The 14,021-nt window shown below is 46.4% G+C and overlaps 1 protein-coding gene across 5 annotated transcripts in view; it reads right to left on the bottom strand.

Moving 5' to 3' along the window:
• Window positions 1–1,657: 1,657 nt before the first annotated feature.
• Window positions 1,658–14,021, bottom strand: part of LOC135554137 (dedicator of cytokinesis protein 7-like) — a 45,801-nt gene continuing 33,437 nt past the window's right edge. For all 5 annotated transcript variants that reach the window (XM_064986216.1, XM_064986213.1, XM_064986215.1 and 2 more), the window contains 19 exons: window positions 13,836–13,975; window positions 13,574–13,743; window positions 12,931–13,079; window positions 12,354–12,536; window positions 11,941–12,067; window positions 11,760–11,841; window positions 11,364–11,595; window positions 11,106–11,258; window positions 10,479–10,738; window positions 9,962–10,154; window positions 9,729–9,872; window positions 9,384–9,530; window positions 7,431–7,556; window positions 7,194–7,283; window positions 6,802–7,038; window positions 6,478–6,621; window positions 5,914–6,020; window positions 5,595–5,774; window positions 1,658–3,123 (listed from right to left, as the gene is read on the bottom strand). In XM_064986216.1, coding sequence (XP_064842288.1) covers window positions 3,039–3,123; window positions 5,595–5,774; window positions 5,914–6,020; window positions 6,478–6,621; window positions 6,802–7,038; window positions 7,194–7,283; window positions 7,431–7,556; window positions 9,384–9,530; window positions 9,729–9,872; window positions 9,962–10,154; window positions 10,479–10,738; window positions 11,106–11,258; window positions 11,364–11,595; window positions 11,760–11,841; window positions 11,941–12,067; window positions 12,354–12,536; window positions 12,931–13,079; window positions 13,574–13,743; window positions 13,836–13,975 — 2,949 coding nt within the window. In that variant the 3' untranslated portion in view covers window positions 1,658–3,038. The remainder of the gene's footprint in view (window positions 3,124–5,594; window positions 5,775–5,913; window positions 6,021–6,477; window positions 6,622–6,801; window positions 7,039–7,193; window positions 7,284–7,430; window positions 7,557–9,383; window positions 9,531–9,728; window positions 9,873–9,961; window positions 10,155–10,478; window positions 10,739–11,105; window positions 11,259–11,363; window positions 11,596–11,759; window positions 11,842–11,940; window positions 12,068–12,353; window positions 12,537–12,930; window positions 13,080–13,573; window positions 13,744–13,835; window positions 13,976–14,021) is intronic.

The raw sequence follows: 14,021 nt of genomic DNA on the forward strand, positions 1-14,021 counted from the left end.
TACACCACAGCTATATCACTGATTGATTTTATGCCTAAAAAAGGGTGGGCGTGTTATTGTATATCGTGAGACATATCAACAACACACACTAAATCCATAGAGTGGGTGTTTACTTTGGCAGACAAACATTACAGCTACAATGTCAGGCACACCGGCACAGGAAATTAATTGCACGATGAAAAATAAAGGGGCTCATACTCCGACATCAGGTTCAAATAGAGATCTGAGGGCTCCGCTCTGCATCACCTGGCCAATAATTAGGGTGGTTCATGTCTGCAAAGATGCGTCCTGAGAGCCAGATGACTATACCCGTTCAGTTGCTCCAGGAAAACCCCTCCATAGCCTATTCATAATCCACTCGAAATGGAACGTTACATCTCTGCTCATTTAAAAAAATGAATAAAGCAATAATATGCCATATGTCGATACACATAAAAATTAGATACCCATCTGCATTTTTTAACACGATATACTACAGGCCTATAGCCTATCAATTAATAAACGAAGGTGTTTAATAATTTAGTTGTTTAAACATTTCCCCTGCTGGCTAAATCCAGTCCTGGGACTCCTATTCCCAGGGTAGTAAAACCATGTGTGGAGAATGATTAACCCTCTCAAGGTTATATACAGTACAGTGCATTCGGAAAGTATTCAGACCCCTTGACTTTTTTCACATCTTGTTACATTACAGCCTTATTCTAAAATGGATCAAATAAAATTCCTCATGCATCTACACACAATACCCCATAATGACAAAGTGAAAACCGGTTTAGAAATGTTTGGAAATGCATTTAAAATAATAACAACAAATACCCTATTTACATTAACATTCAGACCCTTTGCTATGAGCTCAGGTGCATCCTGTTTCCATTGATCATCCTTGAGATGCTTCTACAACTTGGAGTCCACCTGTGGTAAATATAATTGATTGGACATGATTTGGAAAGGCACGCCCTTGTCTATACAAGGTCCCACAGTTGACAGTGCATGTCAGTGCAAAACTGAGCAATCAGGGAAGAAGGGTTTGGTCAGGAAGGTGACCAAGAACCCGATGGTCACTCTGACAGAGCTCCAGAGTTCCTCTGTGGAGATGGGGGAACATTCCAGAAGGAACCATCTCTGCAGCACTCCACAAATCAGGCCTGTGGTAGAGTGGCCAGACGGAATCAGACGGAATCCAAAGGCACACGACAGCCCGCTTGGAGTTTGCCAAAAGGCACCGAAAGACTCTCAGACCATGAGAAACAAGATGCTCTGGTTTGATGAAACCAATATTTTACTCTTTAGCCTGAATATCAAGCGCCACATCTGGAGGAATAGATCTGCAATACAGGTGTGCCAAGCTTATACCGTCATATCCAAGACTCAAGGCTGTAATTGCTGCCAATGGTGCTTCAACAAAGTACTGAGTAAAGGATCTGAATACTTATGTAAATCTCATATTTCCAGGGTTTTTTAATTTGATCAATTTGCAAAAATTGATCAAAACCATTTTTTCTTTGCCATTATGAGGTATTGTGTGTAGGTTGAAAAGGGAAAAAACAATTTGATCTCTTTTAGAACAAGGCTGTAACGTAACAAATGGTGGAAAAAGTCAAGGGGTCTGAATACTTTCCCAATACATTGTATATTCATCAGCACTGATAAAAGCAGACTGTTAAGATTGAGAGAACATTTTAATATAAAGCAGTACAAAAAAAAAAGAAAAGTGAATAAATAAAAAAAGTAGTTATTTTCCTGACTGGTAAAAAAATGCGGTTTTAGACAAGCCTTGTGAAAATACAATAAACAGAGGAAATACAGTAGTTACAGACGTTGGTACATAGGTGCGGCAGTGTGAATACAGTATAGTGCAATACAATAAAGGAGACAGTCCAATACAGTAGTTAAAAAGACCTACATTATATGTTTCCACCAACCACAGGGTTGAAGATTCATTCCAGAACATGTGGAGTGTTTGTCAACACACACACACACAGAGAGAGAGAGAGCGAGTGAGTGAACGAGAGAGAAAATGTCACTGCCAGTCTAGCAGTGCTCACCATGTGAACATCAGTGATGCGACAGTGTTTTTGGTCAGTGCAGTAAAAATAACATTTCACAGTGTCACCAGAGGCCATTTTTAAGGCTCCCTCTCTCAATGTGTCCATTGTATGTTGATCTAGAGCAGGCGGGCCTCTAATGATCAACATGTCATACTTCTTCATAATGAATTCCTGTCCTGATACAGGGTGTATGAAAGGGAGAAGTCAGGAGTGAAAGAATGTCAGTTATTTGGTATGAGGATCGTTGGTTACAGAACGACTCCCCGGGAACATTTAATGACTACGTCTGGCAGCAACTGGTCCCCACCAAACAAATAATCACACACAAATTCACTAAGGCCACGAAACAGGCCTGCGAGACCACACAGTGTAACCACCCAGGCCCGTCCACAGCAAACATGACACATACACAAGCCAATGGAAAGAAGCCTATATCCCATGCAGCCGGGGCAAGACACACACTCAAACACAAACTTCCAAGCGCACACATTCAAACGTGGCCCAAAACAAACACACAATTAGGGAAGCGCCTAGGAGCTGTTTTGGATTCTCCAGTTCAGGAAAAGCTACATTTAAACTGAGCGCAGATGAACAGAGAGGGAGAGGCATCATTCTGGCTCCTCCTCAATACAGAGAGACTCCTCCTGAAAGCTGGTCTCTGTAAATGCCCAGGACAAAGAGAGCTGGTCTAAACGACTATGTTTACAGTGCAGATAAACTTCCAGTATAAACAGTGGGAGCTCTTCCTATAGGAGTGTGAGAGACAGAGAGAAATGGGGGGAGGTAGAGCAGAGCAGGACAGGAAGACAAGAAACGAGTGAGTGAGGCGGGCGGGAGAGAGGTGGTATGGCCTGACACTGGGGGGAGGGGGGGGGGGGTTGGAATAACAAGCTCGGGAGATGGAGGAGGATGGTGTGAGTGTTGAGGATAGACTGTTGGTGTGTGAAAGGGTGGGGGAGACAGACAGACCAGCTGAAATCAAGAGAGTGTGTCTCAAGCTCTCGGTTTCTTCTCCGTTGACGAGGTTGGCTGTGCTTCAACAGTCCCCCTGCGGAGACTGGACCTACTGAAGGAATTTCTGTGAAGACATAAAAAGATGAAAAGACAAATTAAAATGCTGCTCTCTGGATGAGGGTTTTGCAATGTGTGGATGAAGGAGCCTCTTAATTGCTTGTTTGGTGTATGTGATTTTGTGTTCTGGCAGGTGTGGCTGTGCTGTATCTGGCTGTGATTAGAAATCCTCCAGCCCTCACATAAGACACGCAGCTGGCTCCAAAAACACCCAGTCAGAAACCAACCAACAATGTGCCGGACGCTTTGCAAAACAGATCTGCTGAGATGATTGAAGCAGCAGCTGCATTGTGTGCGGATGAAGGGGTCCTACTAGTGGTACTCATTGGGGCGTGATGCATGTTTGTGTGACTACGCGTATGTAAAGTGTCGAGTTTCTACGGTGTTTTTCAAAGCAGAGGCTGGCAGTGGGGTGTTCAAATGGATTAGCTCACAGCGTGTGTGTGTTAGACGGTGTCCAGTTACTATTGTGTAGGCTGTAGATGTCAGTACTCTGTAGAGCTGGATGCACTCATGTTGTGTGTGTGTGTGTGCGCGCGCTGTGTCTGTGTATTATGAGTGTGTGTCCATGCATGTTCATAAGTGTGCGAATCCAGTTTCTTGTACATAGACATGGAATCACTGGTCACTGTAATAATGTTTACTTACTGTTTTACTCATCTTATATGTACAGTGCCTTGCGAAAGTATTCGGCCCCCTTGAAATTTGCGACCTTTTGCCACATTTCAGGCTTCAAACAAAGATATAAAACTGTATTTTTTTGTGAAGAATCAACAACAAGTGGGACACAATCATGAAGTGGAACGACATTTATTGGATATTTCAAACTTTTTTAACAAATCAAAAACTGAAAAATTGGGCGTGTAAAATTATTCAGCCCCTTTACTTTCAGTGCAGCAAACTCTCTCCAGAAGTTCAGTGAGGATCTCTGAATGATCCAATGTTGACCTAAATGACTAATGATGATAAATACAATCCACCTGTGTGTAATCAAGTCTCCGTATAAATGCACCTGTACTGTGATAGTCTCAGAGGTCCGTTAAAAGCGCAGAGAGCATCATGAAGAACAAGGAACACACCAGGCAGGTCTGAGATACTGTTATGAGGAAGTTTAAAGACGGATTTGGATACAAAAAGATTTCCCAAGCTTTAAACATCCCAAGGAGCACTGTGCAAGCGATAATATTGAAATGGAAGGAGTATCAGACCACTGCAAATCTACCAAGACCTGGCCGTCCCTCTAAACTTTCAGCTCATACAAGGAGAAGACTGATCAGAGATGCAGCCAAGAGGCCCATGATCACTCTGGATGAACTGCAGAGATCTACAGCTGAGGTGGGAGACTCTGTCCATAGGACAACAATCAGTCGTATATTGCACAAATCTGGCCTTTATGGAAGAGTGGCAAGAAGAAAGCCATTTCTTAAAGATATCCATAAAAAGTGTTGTTTAAAGTTTGCCACAAGCCACCTGGGAGACACACCAAACATGTGGAAGAAGGTGCTCTGGTCAGATTAAACCAAAATTGAACTTTTTGTCAACAATGCAAAACGTTATGTTTGGCGTAAAAGCAACACAGCTCATCACCGAGAACACACCATCCCCACTGTCAAACATGGTGGTGGCAGCATCATGGTTTGGGCCTGCTTTTCTTCAGCAGGGACAGGGAAGATGGTTCAAATTGATGGGAAGATGGATGGAGCCAAATACAGGACCATTCTGGAAGAAAACCTGATGGAGTCTGCAAAAGACCTGAGACTGGGACGGAGATTTGTCTTCCAACAAGACAATGATCCAAAACATAAAGCAAAATCTACAATGGAATGGTTCAAAAATAAACATATCCAGGTGTTAGAATGGCCAAGTCAAAGTCCAGACCTGAATCCAATCGAGAATCTGTCGAAAGAACTGAACTGCTGTTCACAAATGCTCTCCATCCAACCTCACTGAGCTCGAGCTGTTTTGCAAGGAGGAATGGGAAAAAATTTCAGTCTCTCGATGTGCAAAACTGATAGAGACATACCCCAAGCGACTTACAGCTGTAATCGCAGCAAAAGGTGGCGCTACAAAGTATTAACTTAAGGGGGCTGAATAATTTTTAAATTCTTCAGTTTTTGATTTGTTAAAAAAGTTTGAAATATCCAATAAATGTCGTTCCACTTCATGATTGTGTCCCACTTGTTGTTGATTCTTCACAAAAAAATACAGTTTTATATCTTTGTGTTTGAAGCCTGAAATGTGGCAAAAGGTCGCAAAGTTCAAGGGGGCCGAATACTTTCGCAAGGCACTGTATATACTGTATTCTACTGTATTTTAGTCAATGCCACTCAGACATTGCTCATCCTAATATTTACAGTTTCTTGTTGTGAATTGTTAGATCCTACTGCACTGTTGGAGGTAGGAAAACAAGCATTTCGCTGCACCCGCAATAACATCTGCTAAATATGTGCACGTGACCAATAACATTTGATTTGTAACCTTTGTGTAGCAGACTGAAGCCCTGCAGCCGGCTGTGTCCTGTAGAGCTGGGGGATCTTGCGGGTGATGAGAGGTCCCAGAGACTCTTTCAGCTTATTGTAGTTCCTCTCCATTTCCTTGTGGTACTCTTTCTGGTCTGGACCAATCAGAGTCTTGTTCTTCCTCAGGGCATCCTCACACCTGCAGGAGAGGAAGGAACACACACACAAGGAGTCAGTCTGTTCACTGGGTTATTGGACCGTGTGTGTGTGTGTGTGTGTGTGTGTGTGTGTGTGTCAGACTGTCTAGTCCATGTACAGGCTTTGTAAGGTGCCATCACCTCTTAGTGAAGTCTTTAAAGCAGAGGCGTAGTTTGTTGTGATGACGGTACAGCTTGGGGTCATCAGGAATGTCAGAGAGAAAGACCTGGGCAACCTCCAGAGGGCCCTGCACACGAGAGACAGAGAGAGAGAGAGACAGAGAGAGACAGAGAGAGACAGAGAGAGACAGAGAGAGACAGAGAGAGACAGAGAGAGACAGAGAGAGACAGAGACACAGAGAGACAGAGAGACAGAGAGAGACAGAGAGAGACAGAGAGAGACAGAGAGAGACAGACACAGAGAGACAGAGAGACAGAGAGAGACAGAGAGAGACAGAGAGAGACAGAGAGAGACAGAGAGAGACAGAGACACAGAGAGAGAGAGAGAGACAGAGAGAGACAGAGAGAGACAGAGAGAGACAGAGAGAGACAGAGAGAGACAGAGAGAGACAGAGAGAGACAGAGAGAGACAGAGACACAGAGAGACAGAGAGAGACAGAGAGAGACAGAGAGAGAGAGAGAGAGTTACATACTCACTCCAACATGTCAAACACACAAAGGGATATTACACAACACACACAGTACCTGGTTGACTGTAGTGCCCACAGAGCCCTGCAGCACCATCTGTAGCATCTTGGCGTCGGCAGGCTCCTGGTGGGTAGCGAAGGCCAGCTCCTGGGTCTTCTTCTGCATGTCCTCTATAGCCACCTCCATGGGCACCAGGATGATCTGGAGAGAAGAGAGGACAGCGACATGATCATGAGCACTGCTTCACTGCTAGTGGATTAATCTACTGTTATGTCCTGTAAAGCTTTATGAGCACCTGGAAAAACACTGCTAAATTTAATCCATTCACTGTTCAGTGCTCACCATGTTTCACACTAGTCATACATGTACACAGTGACCCACCTCCTCTTTGTGGATGACGTTGACGCGTGTCTTGATGTAGGGGAAAGCGTGGGACGTGGTGAGGATGGACTTGCGTTTGTACTGCTCGTGCAGGTCCCCGTGGGCGCGCCCGTCCAAGGTGAAGGGGGTGCAGTACATGAAGGTGCGCAGGTTGTAGTTCTTGTCGAAGTAGGTGATCCTCTCCTTCAGCTCGTACGTGTCAAAGAAGGGCTCCACGTAGGTGATCTGGAGGTAGGCCTAACAGACATACAACACATATATTAACACTGGAGGTAGGCCTGAGAGCCACGCAGATATACAACACATAGATCAGTACCACGGGGTCATTCCTATGTGAAAACCGCAACCCAAACCTTCAGTCGTTTCTCTTTCTGAGACTTTGGGCCTTATACCTTATTGGGGTCCAGCTTGTTCTTGTCCACATGGTTGGAGTCCTTGATAATCTCCACCACATCATCTCCAAACCGCTCAGCATAGAACTCCTGAACAAGACGTAGAGAGACATTCAAAAGACTGGTATCAGCTTATAACACATGATCCAGTGAGTTACAGAAATGATCACTGACATGTTTGGGTGTACTATAAATGATTATTTTCTTGTCCTCCTCGTCATTCTCCTCAGACCGTACCTCTAGTCTGTAGGAGATCTCAGCCAGCTTGGTGATAGAGGGCTCCTTGTACACAAACTCCTGCTCATCCAGGTCCCCAAAGCGACAGCCGTAGAAGCCCACCCGGAAGTAGGTCCCAAACATCCTCTACACACTATAGAGATGGCCATGAAAGACAGCGAGGGGGAGGGGGAAGAATAGGAAAACAGAAAACAGAGATTACTTTCAGAGTCACTTAGTCGAAGTTGCCCTAAATTGACATGTTACAACCAGGGCTCCATATGCGACAACATATTTTGCTGTGCGACTTGAAGTTTTAATTTGGGGGTGCCTTCGTAAAGCATTCAGACCCCTTAACTTTTTCCACATTTTGTTACATTACAGCGTTATTCTAAAATTGATGAAATAGATTTTCCCCCTCAAATCTACATACAATACCCCATAATGAGACTTCTTGGGTATGACGTTACAAGATAGGCACAGCTGTATCAGGGGGGTTTCTCCCATTATTCTCTGCAGATCCTCCCAAGCTCTGTCAGGTTGGATGGGGAGCATCGCTGCACAGTTATTTTCATGTCTGTCCAGAGATGTTTGATTGGGTTCAAGTCCGGGCTCTGGCTGGGCCACTCAATGACATTCAGAGACTTGTCCCGAAGCCACTCCTGCGTTGTCTTGGCTGTGTGCTTAGAGTCGTTGTCCTGTTGGAAAGTGAACCTTCAACCAATTCTGAGGTCCTGAGCACTCTGGAGCAAGTTTTCATCAAGAAGCTCTCTGTACTTTGCTCCGTTCATCTTTGCCTCAATCATGACTAGTCTCCCAATCCCAGCAGCTGAAAAACATCCCCACGGCATGATGCTGCCACCACCATGATTCACCGTAGGAATGGTGCCAGGTTTCCTCCAAACGTGATGCTTGGCATTTAGGCCAAAGAGTTTAATCTTGGCTTCATCAGACCAGAGAATCTTGTTTCTGATGGTCTGAGAGTCTTTAGGTGCCTTTCTACAAACTCCAAGCGGGCTGTCATGTGGCTTTTACTGAAGAGTGGCTTCCATCTGGCCACTCTTCAATAAAGTGGCATGTTGCAGAGATGGCGGTCCTTCTGGAAGGTTCTCCCATCTCCACAGAGGAACTCTGGAGCTCTGTTAGAATGACCATCGGGTTCTTGGTCACCTCCCTGACCAAAGTCCTTCTCCCCCAATTGCTCAGTTTGGCTGGGTGGCCAGCTATAGGAAGAGTCTTGGTGGTTCCAAACTTCTTCCACTTAAGAATGATGGAGCCACTGTGTTCTTTTGGACCTTCAATGTTGCAGAACGTTTTTGGTACCCTTCCCCCGGGAACATCAGTGCTACCAAATACAGTTTTTAAATTTAGAGCCCTAGTTAAAACATTGAAACCATATGCTACCACAGCAACCAGTAAATACACCCCAGAGAGTTGGAGCCAGTCAATATTGTGCAACTGTTTTACACAACTATGTATTGGTTAAGTGTGTGAAAGTGTGAATGCAATACTGTGGTTTGAAAAAGTGTCGGGGAGAGTTTTATTACATTTCACTCACCAGTTAGGAAACATCATCCAGAAAAGACAGGAAAGGCAGGGAAACCACAGGGAAGAGAAATCAAATATTATTGTTTAAATGCATTTATAAACTGGGTGGTTTGAGCCCTGAATGCTGATTGGCTGACAGCTGTGGTATATCAGACCTAATACCATGGGTATGACAAAACATGCATTTTTACTGCTTTAATTACATTGGTAACCAGATTATAATAGCAATAAGGCACCTCAGTGTTTGTGGTATATGGCCAATATACCACGGCTAAGGGCTGTATCCAGGCACTCCGCGTTGCGTCGCGCATAAGAACAGCCCTTTGCCGTGGTATATTGACCATATACCATACCGCAGCGTGTCTTATTGCTTAAATAAACTCAATATCCGTTAAGTTACACAACAGCATATTTCATTTACTTTACCTCCCATCCAGAACTCTGGTTGTAGATTTTGTTAAAGGCGTCCTGCAACTTTCCATGGACAGTAGCCAGCTTCTTGAAGTCTCTGTTGGCCTCGTGGACAGGGAGTAGGATCTTATACACCTCGTTGATGGCCTCGTACATGGAAGCCTGCAGGGGAGATACAGTATGAAACAGTGAGAGGACAGTGAGAAGTCTACCTACAATTCATATATACATTACAAAAACCTGGCTTTCTCTATGTGAACATACAGCTCTGACTATTTACTAGGTGGCTCAAAGAGAGATTCAAATGTTATTTATCACGTATTTAAGGACATCTCAATGTAAAGAAGATCTGAGTAATACCATGTGGAAGGAGGTTGCAGCTTGCTCCAGCAGCCCCACCAGCCCCACCTCGCTGAAGTACTTCCCCGCACAGATACCCTCCTCCTCCGGGGACAGGATGTCATCAGACACCGCCGACTCCTCCAGAACATTAGACGAGATGTGCTACAGCAGGTAAGGGACATAACAGTCAGGAAAAGACTAAGGTTTCGAGGTATACTATAAATGGACAGGAAAACACACTGACTCCTGACCTGGAAGGTGACACAGCCAATGGGCAGGTAGCGGCAGTCCTCCAGCATGTTGAGGTACTCTGCCACCAGGGCGGCGCTGTGCACCAGGCAGTGGGCTGCCTCCGCGTGGTTCCCTCTCTCCGAGTGCTTCCCCGCCATGTTCTGTAGCCACGTCAGGCGCAGGTCAGGGGAGTTCTGGTAGCCCTTAGCGATCCTGAGGGTGGGGGGTGGGGTGGGGGGGGAGAAAGACAGAAAATCAGGGCTGTAAATAGCTAATGCAATCCAAACCGGGGCGGCAGGTAGCCTAGTGGTTAGAGCGTTGGGCCAGTAACCCGAAAGGTTACTGGATTGAATCCCCGAGCTGACAAGGTAAAAATCTGTCATTCTGCCCCTGAGCAAGGCAGTTAACCCATTGTTCCCCGGGCGCTGAAGACGTGGATGCCCCCGCATTTGGATTTCTCTTTACTGAGTTTGTGGATGTGAATGTGTTTGAGAGAAAATGGTTGTGCCGATGAGACAGCTGTTGAATGTGTAATACCTGTACATGAGATCAATGAGCATCTCAGGGTCCTGCTGGTGCTCCTTCATCTTGACTGTGTCAGTCAGAATCATGTGCAGATTGAAGACCAGATCCTGGACCTGTTCTGGGAACGGGGAGTCCCGTAGCTCCAGGTCCTCCTCTGCGTAGGTCAGGATAGTTTTTAGGGAACGTCGGAGGTGCTCCTCGTTGAAGTTCTGAGATGTCCCCACCAGAGAGGACAGGGACATGGTGACCTGCATCTTCACCCGGGCAAAGTTCTACACCAGAGAGAAGATGAGTCAATACTCAAGACTGTAGAAGGGATGTGACCAACACAGAATTCCACAACATGTCAGTTGATGGTGTTGAGACTGAACTGGAACCATCTTCACTTCTATTCTTATTGCATTGTTGACAGGTGAACTTGGAAGTAAGCATTTCATTATAACGTATACACCACCTGTATCCTGGACAAATATACGGGATTTGATTTGTATTATTGTGGGAAGATCTTAGCCTGGAAATCCAAACTGAATTCACGCTTCCTTTCACTTATTGTTTCATTTCATGACAGTTAAACGGAGTGTGAATGCAGTTTTGTCTTTCCGGGCGATGACACGCTTCTTCTGTATGAGTGAGACTCACGTTGCCGATCTCAAAGTTCTGCCTCATCAGCAGGTAGAGGGAGGCGGAGGCTTGACTCCGGACAGAGCCCACACTGCTGCTGCAGTGGCGGAGCAGACGAAGACACAGGTCAGCACACAGCTCTGTGTCCTCCTCAAACAGCATCTCTGGGAACTACACACAGGGGACACACAACACTTAATCCACACACACACACACACACACACACACACAAAGACTTTGTGTGTGTAAATAACATACGGGCGCAAACACACACACCTTAAAGACCAGTCCCCTCTGTGTAGTGAAGCAGTGCTGCAGGAAGAGGGCACTCTGACTCCCTGCCATGCTGTGGAGGAGGACTCTCAACACCCCGCCCAAAACACTCTCCTTCAGCTCTGACGCCAGCACCGTCTTCACTATGATCTCCAGCGTGTCCAGGACGACCAGAGAGGCTTCAGTGGCCAGGTTTCCATCCACCACGGACTCCTGCTCCGTCTCCGTCTTAGTTCTGCAACGAAACAGGCTTTTACAATCCCTCAGACACACACAAATCCGTACAAACTTCGCTATACAACGTGCCTACACAAATACTGAACACAGACCGTTGATGACAAGTTCTACAGAGTCATTGGTCTACCTCGGCATTAATCTGTGCAGATGGCGGGGACCTACTTGTCGACTCGGTCTGTGTTCTGTCTCCAGTGAGTGACGTTCTTCCTCCATCTGACATTCTCATTGCCATATGGACTCCGCTCTGAACAAAAACAAAACATAAGGACACTTGTAACAACCCCCAAAGGGACATTGCATGTAGAAAAATCTCAAACTATGATGGTCCATCCGGTGCTGGTACCTCTGCAGCGACGGACCATCTCCTGTCGGGCTCCGATGGTTCCCAGTATGGCCTCCTCTAGACGGGCCTTCATGTCCTGAGACTTCTTAAACGTCAGGCTGTTGATACGCTCCAGAGCCTTCTTCCCCTGGGACAACCAATCAGAGATGGAACGGTCAGAACGGCTATAATAGGAGGTATTCAGGTCTGAGAGTCCAACAGGGGTAACAGGTGAAGGACGAGAGGTACAGCAGGTCTGATCAGCGAGGGGGGACAGAAGTGGTGCCTACCTTGTACTCGAAGCAGGACACCGAGAGGTGCAGCAGGTCTGATCAGTGAGGAGGGACAGAAGTGGTGCCTACCTTGTACTCGAAACAGGACACCGAGAGGTGCAGCTGGTCTGATCAGTGAGGGGGGATAGAAGTGGTGCCTACCTTGTACTCGAAGCAGGACACCGAGAGGTGCAGCAGGTCTAGCAGCCTGTTGATCTGCAGCACAGAGAGGTCTGACACCCAGCTCTCCAGCAGCGCAGCGTCTGCGTTCTTCAGGACCCACAGGAAAGACACTAGCAGAGTCCTACTGCACTCTGCCGACAGAGAGCTGCACTGACGACCAGCCTGGGAGGGAGATGAACACCCACATTAGGGCTAGGAGTTTTCCCTGATGTCACTTTGCAAACTACGTCACTTTGCAAAATACATCACTTTGCAAACTATGTGGATGAGAGTGTCAGAGGAGCTCATGAGCAGTGAGCCATCTACAGGTAGTGAGGGGTAGTTCAATATGGAGGCTGTCATTAGAATGCATGCTGAACCCACTCTGGTGTTGTGGATTTGCCCCATGCTGGTACTGTACCTTAGTGTGGAAGTGTACTACAAAGGATCTCAATAACAGGGGAGGGGGAAAATAAGTTCAATCGTTACCAGGGTTACTAAAAATGCCTGAGATATAAAAGCCTGAGGCAGTAAACTCCACCCAGCAGAGGGGGGCTGATGGGTTCTCATTACTCACCACCGTGGGCATGGTGAAGTTGGGAGCTTTGGCATGCGGCAGCGGGGAGCCAGCGATCGCCATGGCGACAGACTGACTGATGGTTCCGTTGTCTGGGTCCCCGTCGTCTTGCATAGCGGGGGCGTGGCGGCCCCGGGCGGGAGAAGTGTCTGACAAACACAGGAACAAAACATACTGCTGATTCTATCAACCTAAGCGAGAGTAACTAACTAGCATGCAATCTCCCACCTCCAATCAGGGTTTAAACACAATGCCACATGGTCAGAGAAGAGGAAGATGATGCTGGTTAACCTACAGCAGGGGTAGGCAACTAGATTAGGCCGCGGGACGATTTTTGTAGGAGCGGATGGTTGGGGGGGCCATAACATAATTATAATAATTTATACACTGCAAATTGACCACAACTAAGCACCAAAAAAAATTGTATTTGAGAATAACAATAATTTCATACCTTGATTATATTGAGACATCTCTTTTTTTATTTGTGGGAATACTTGGGAACAGACCTCCTAAATTCATTCCTGGTGATTGGACAGTCTTTTTTAAATATATTTTTTTTACAACCCCCCAAAAACTTGCTGGACATTTTTGGCACATTTTTTGGCCTGTTGCCGACCCCTGACCTACAGAGTGTCCTTCTCACCTGTGAAGTCATGGAGCTGGGTCAGGGTGTCCATGACGATGGGGATGAGGGGCAGGTAGAGCTGGGCGATGTGGGTTCGCACCTGGGGGTCCGTGTAGCGAGGGTCCGCATCATGACTGCACATCAGAGAATGGACTGCACTGATGGCCTTCTTATGCAGGAAAAACACCCTGAGGAAGACCGAATGAGTCAGTACGTGCCGTGTGCATCTAATTGTGTGTGTGTGTGTGTGTGTGAGCTTGTGTGTGTGAAGCCTCCTCACCCCTCCCCATCAGGCTCCAGGATGAGGGATAGTTCAGTCAGCAGCAGGCCAGACAGGAAGTGTTGCTGTCTGAAGGGGACGGAGAGCTCAAACATACTGGCCACACCCTGGTCCTGGTGCATACTGGAGAACGCTGAACCCTGAGAGAGGGAGGGAGATGGATGGATGGTGAGAGGAGGGAGAGAA

The sequence above is a fragment of the Oncorhynchus masou genome, chromosome 14, assembly GCF_036934945.1.
Source record: "Oncorhynchus masou masou isolate Uvic2021 chromosome 14, UVic_Omas_1.1, whole genome shotgun sequence".
In the NCBI taxonomy this organism is placed as follows: Eukaryota; Metazoa; Chordata; class Actinopteri; order Salmoniformes; family Salmonidae; genus Oncorhynchus; species Oncorhynchus masou.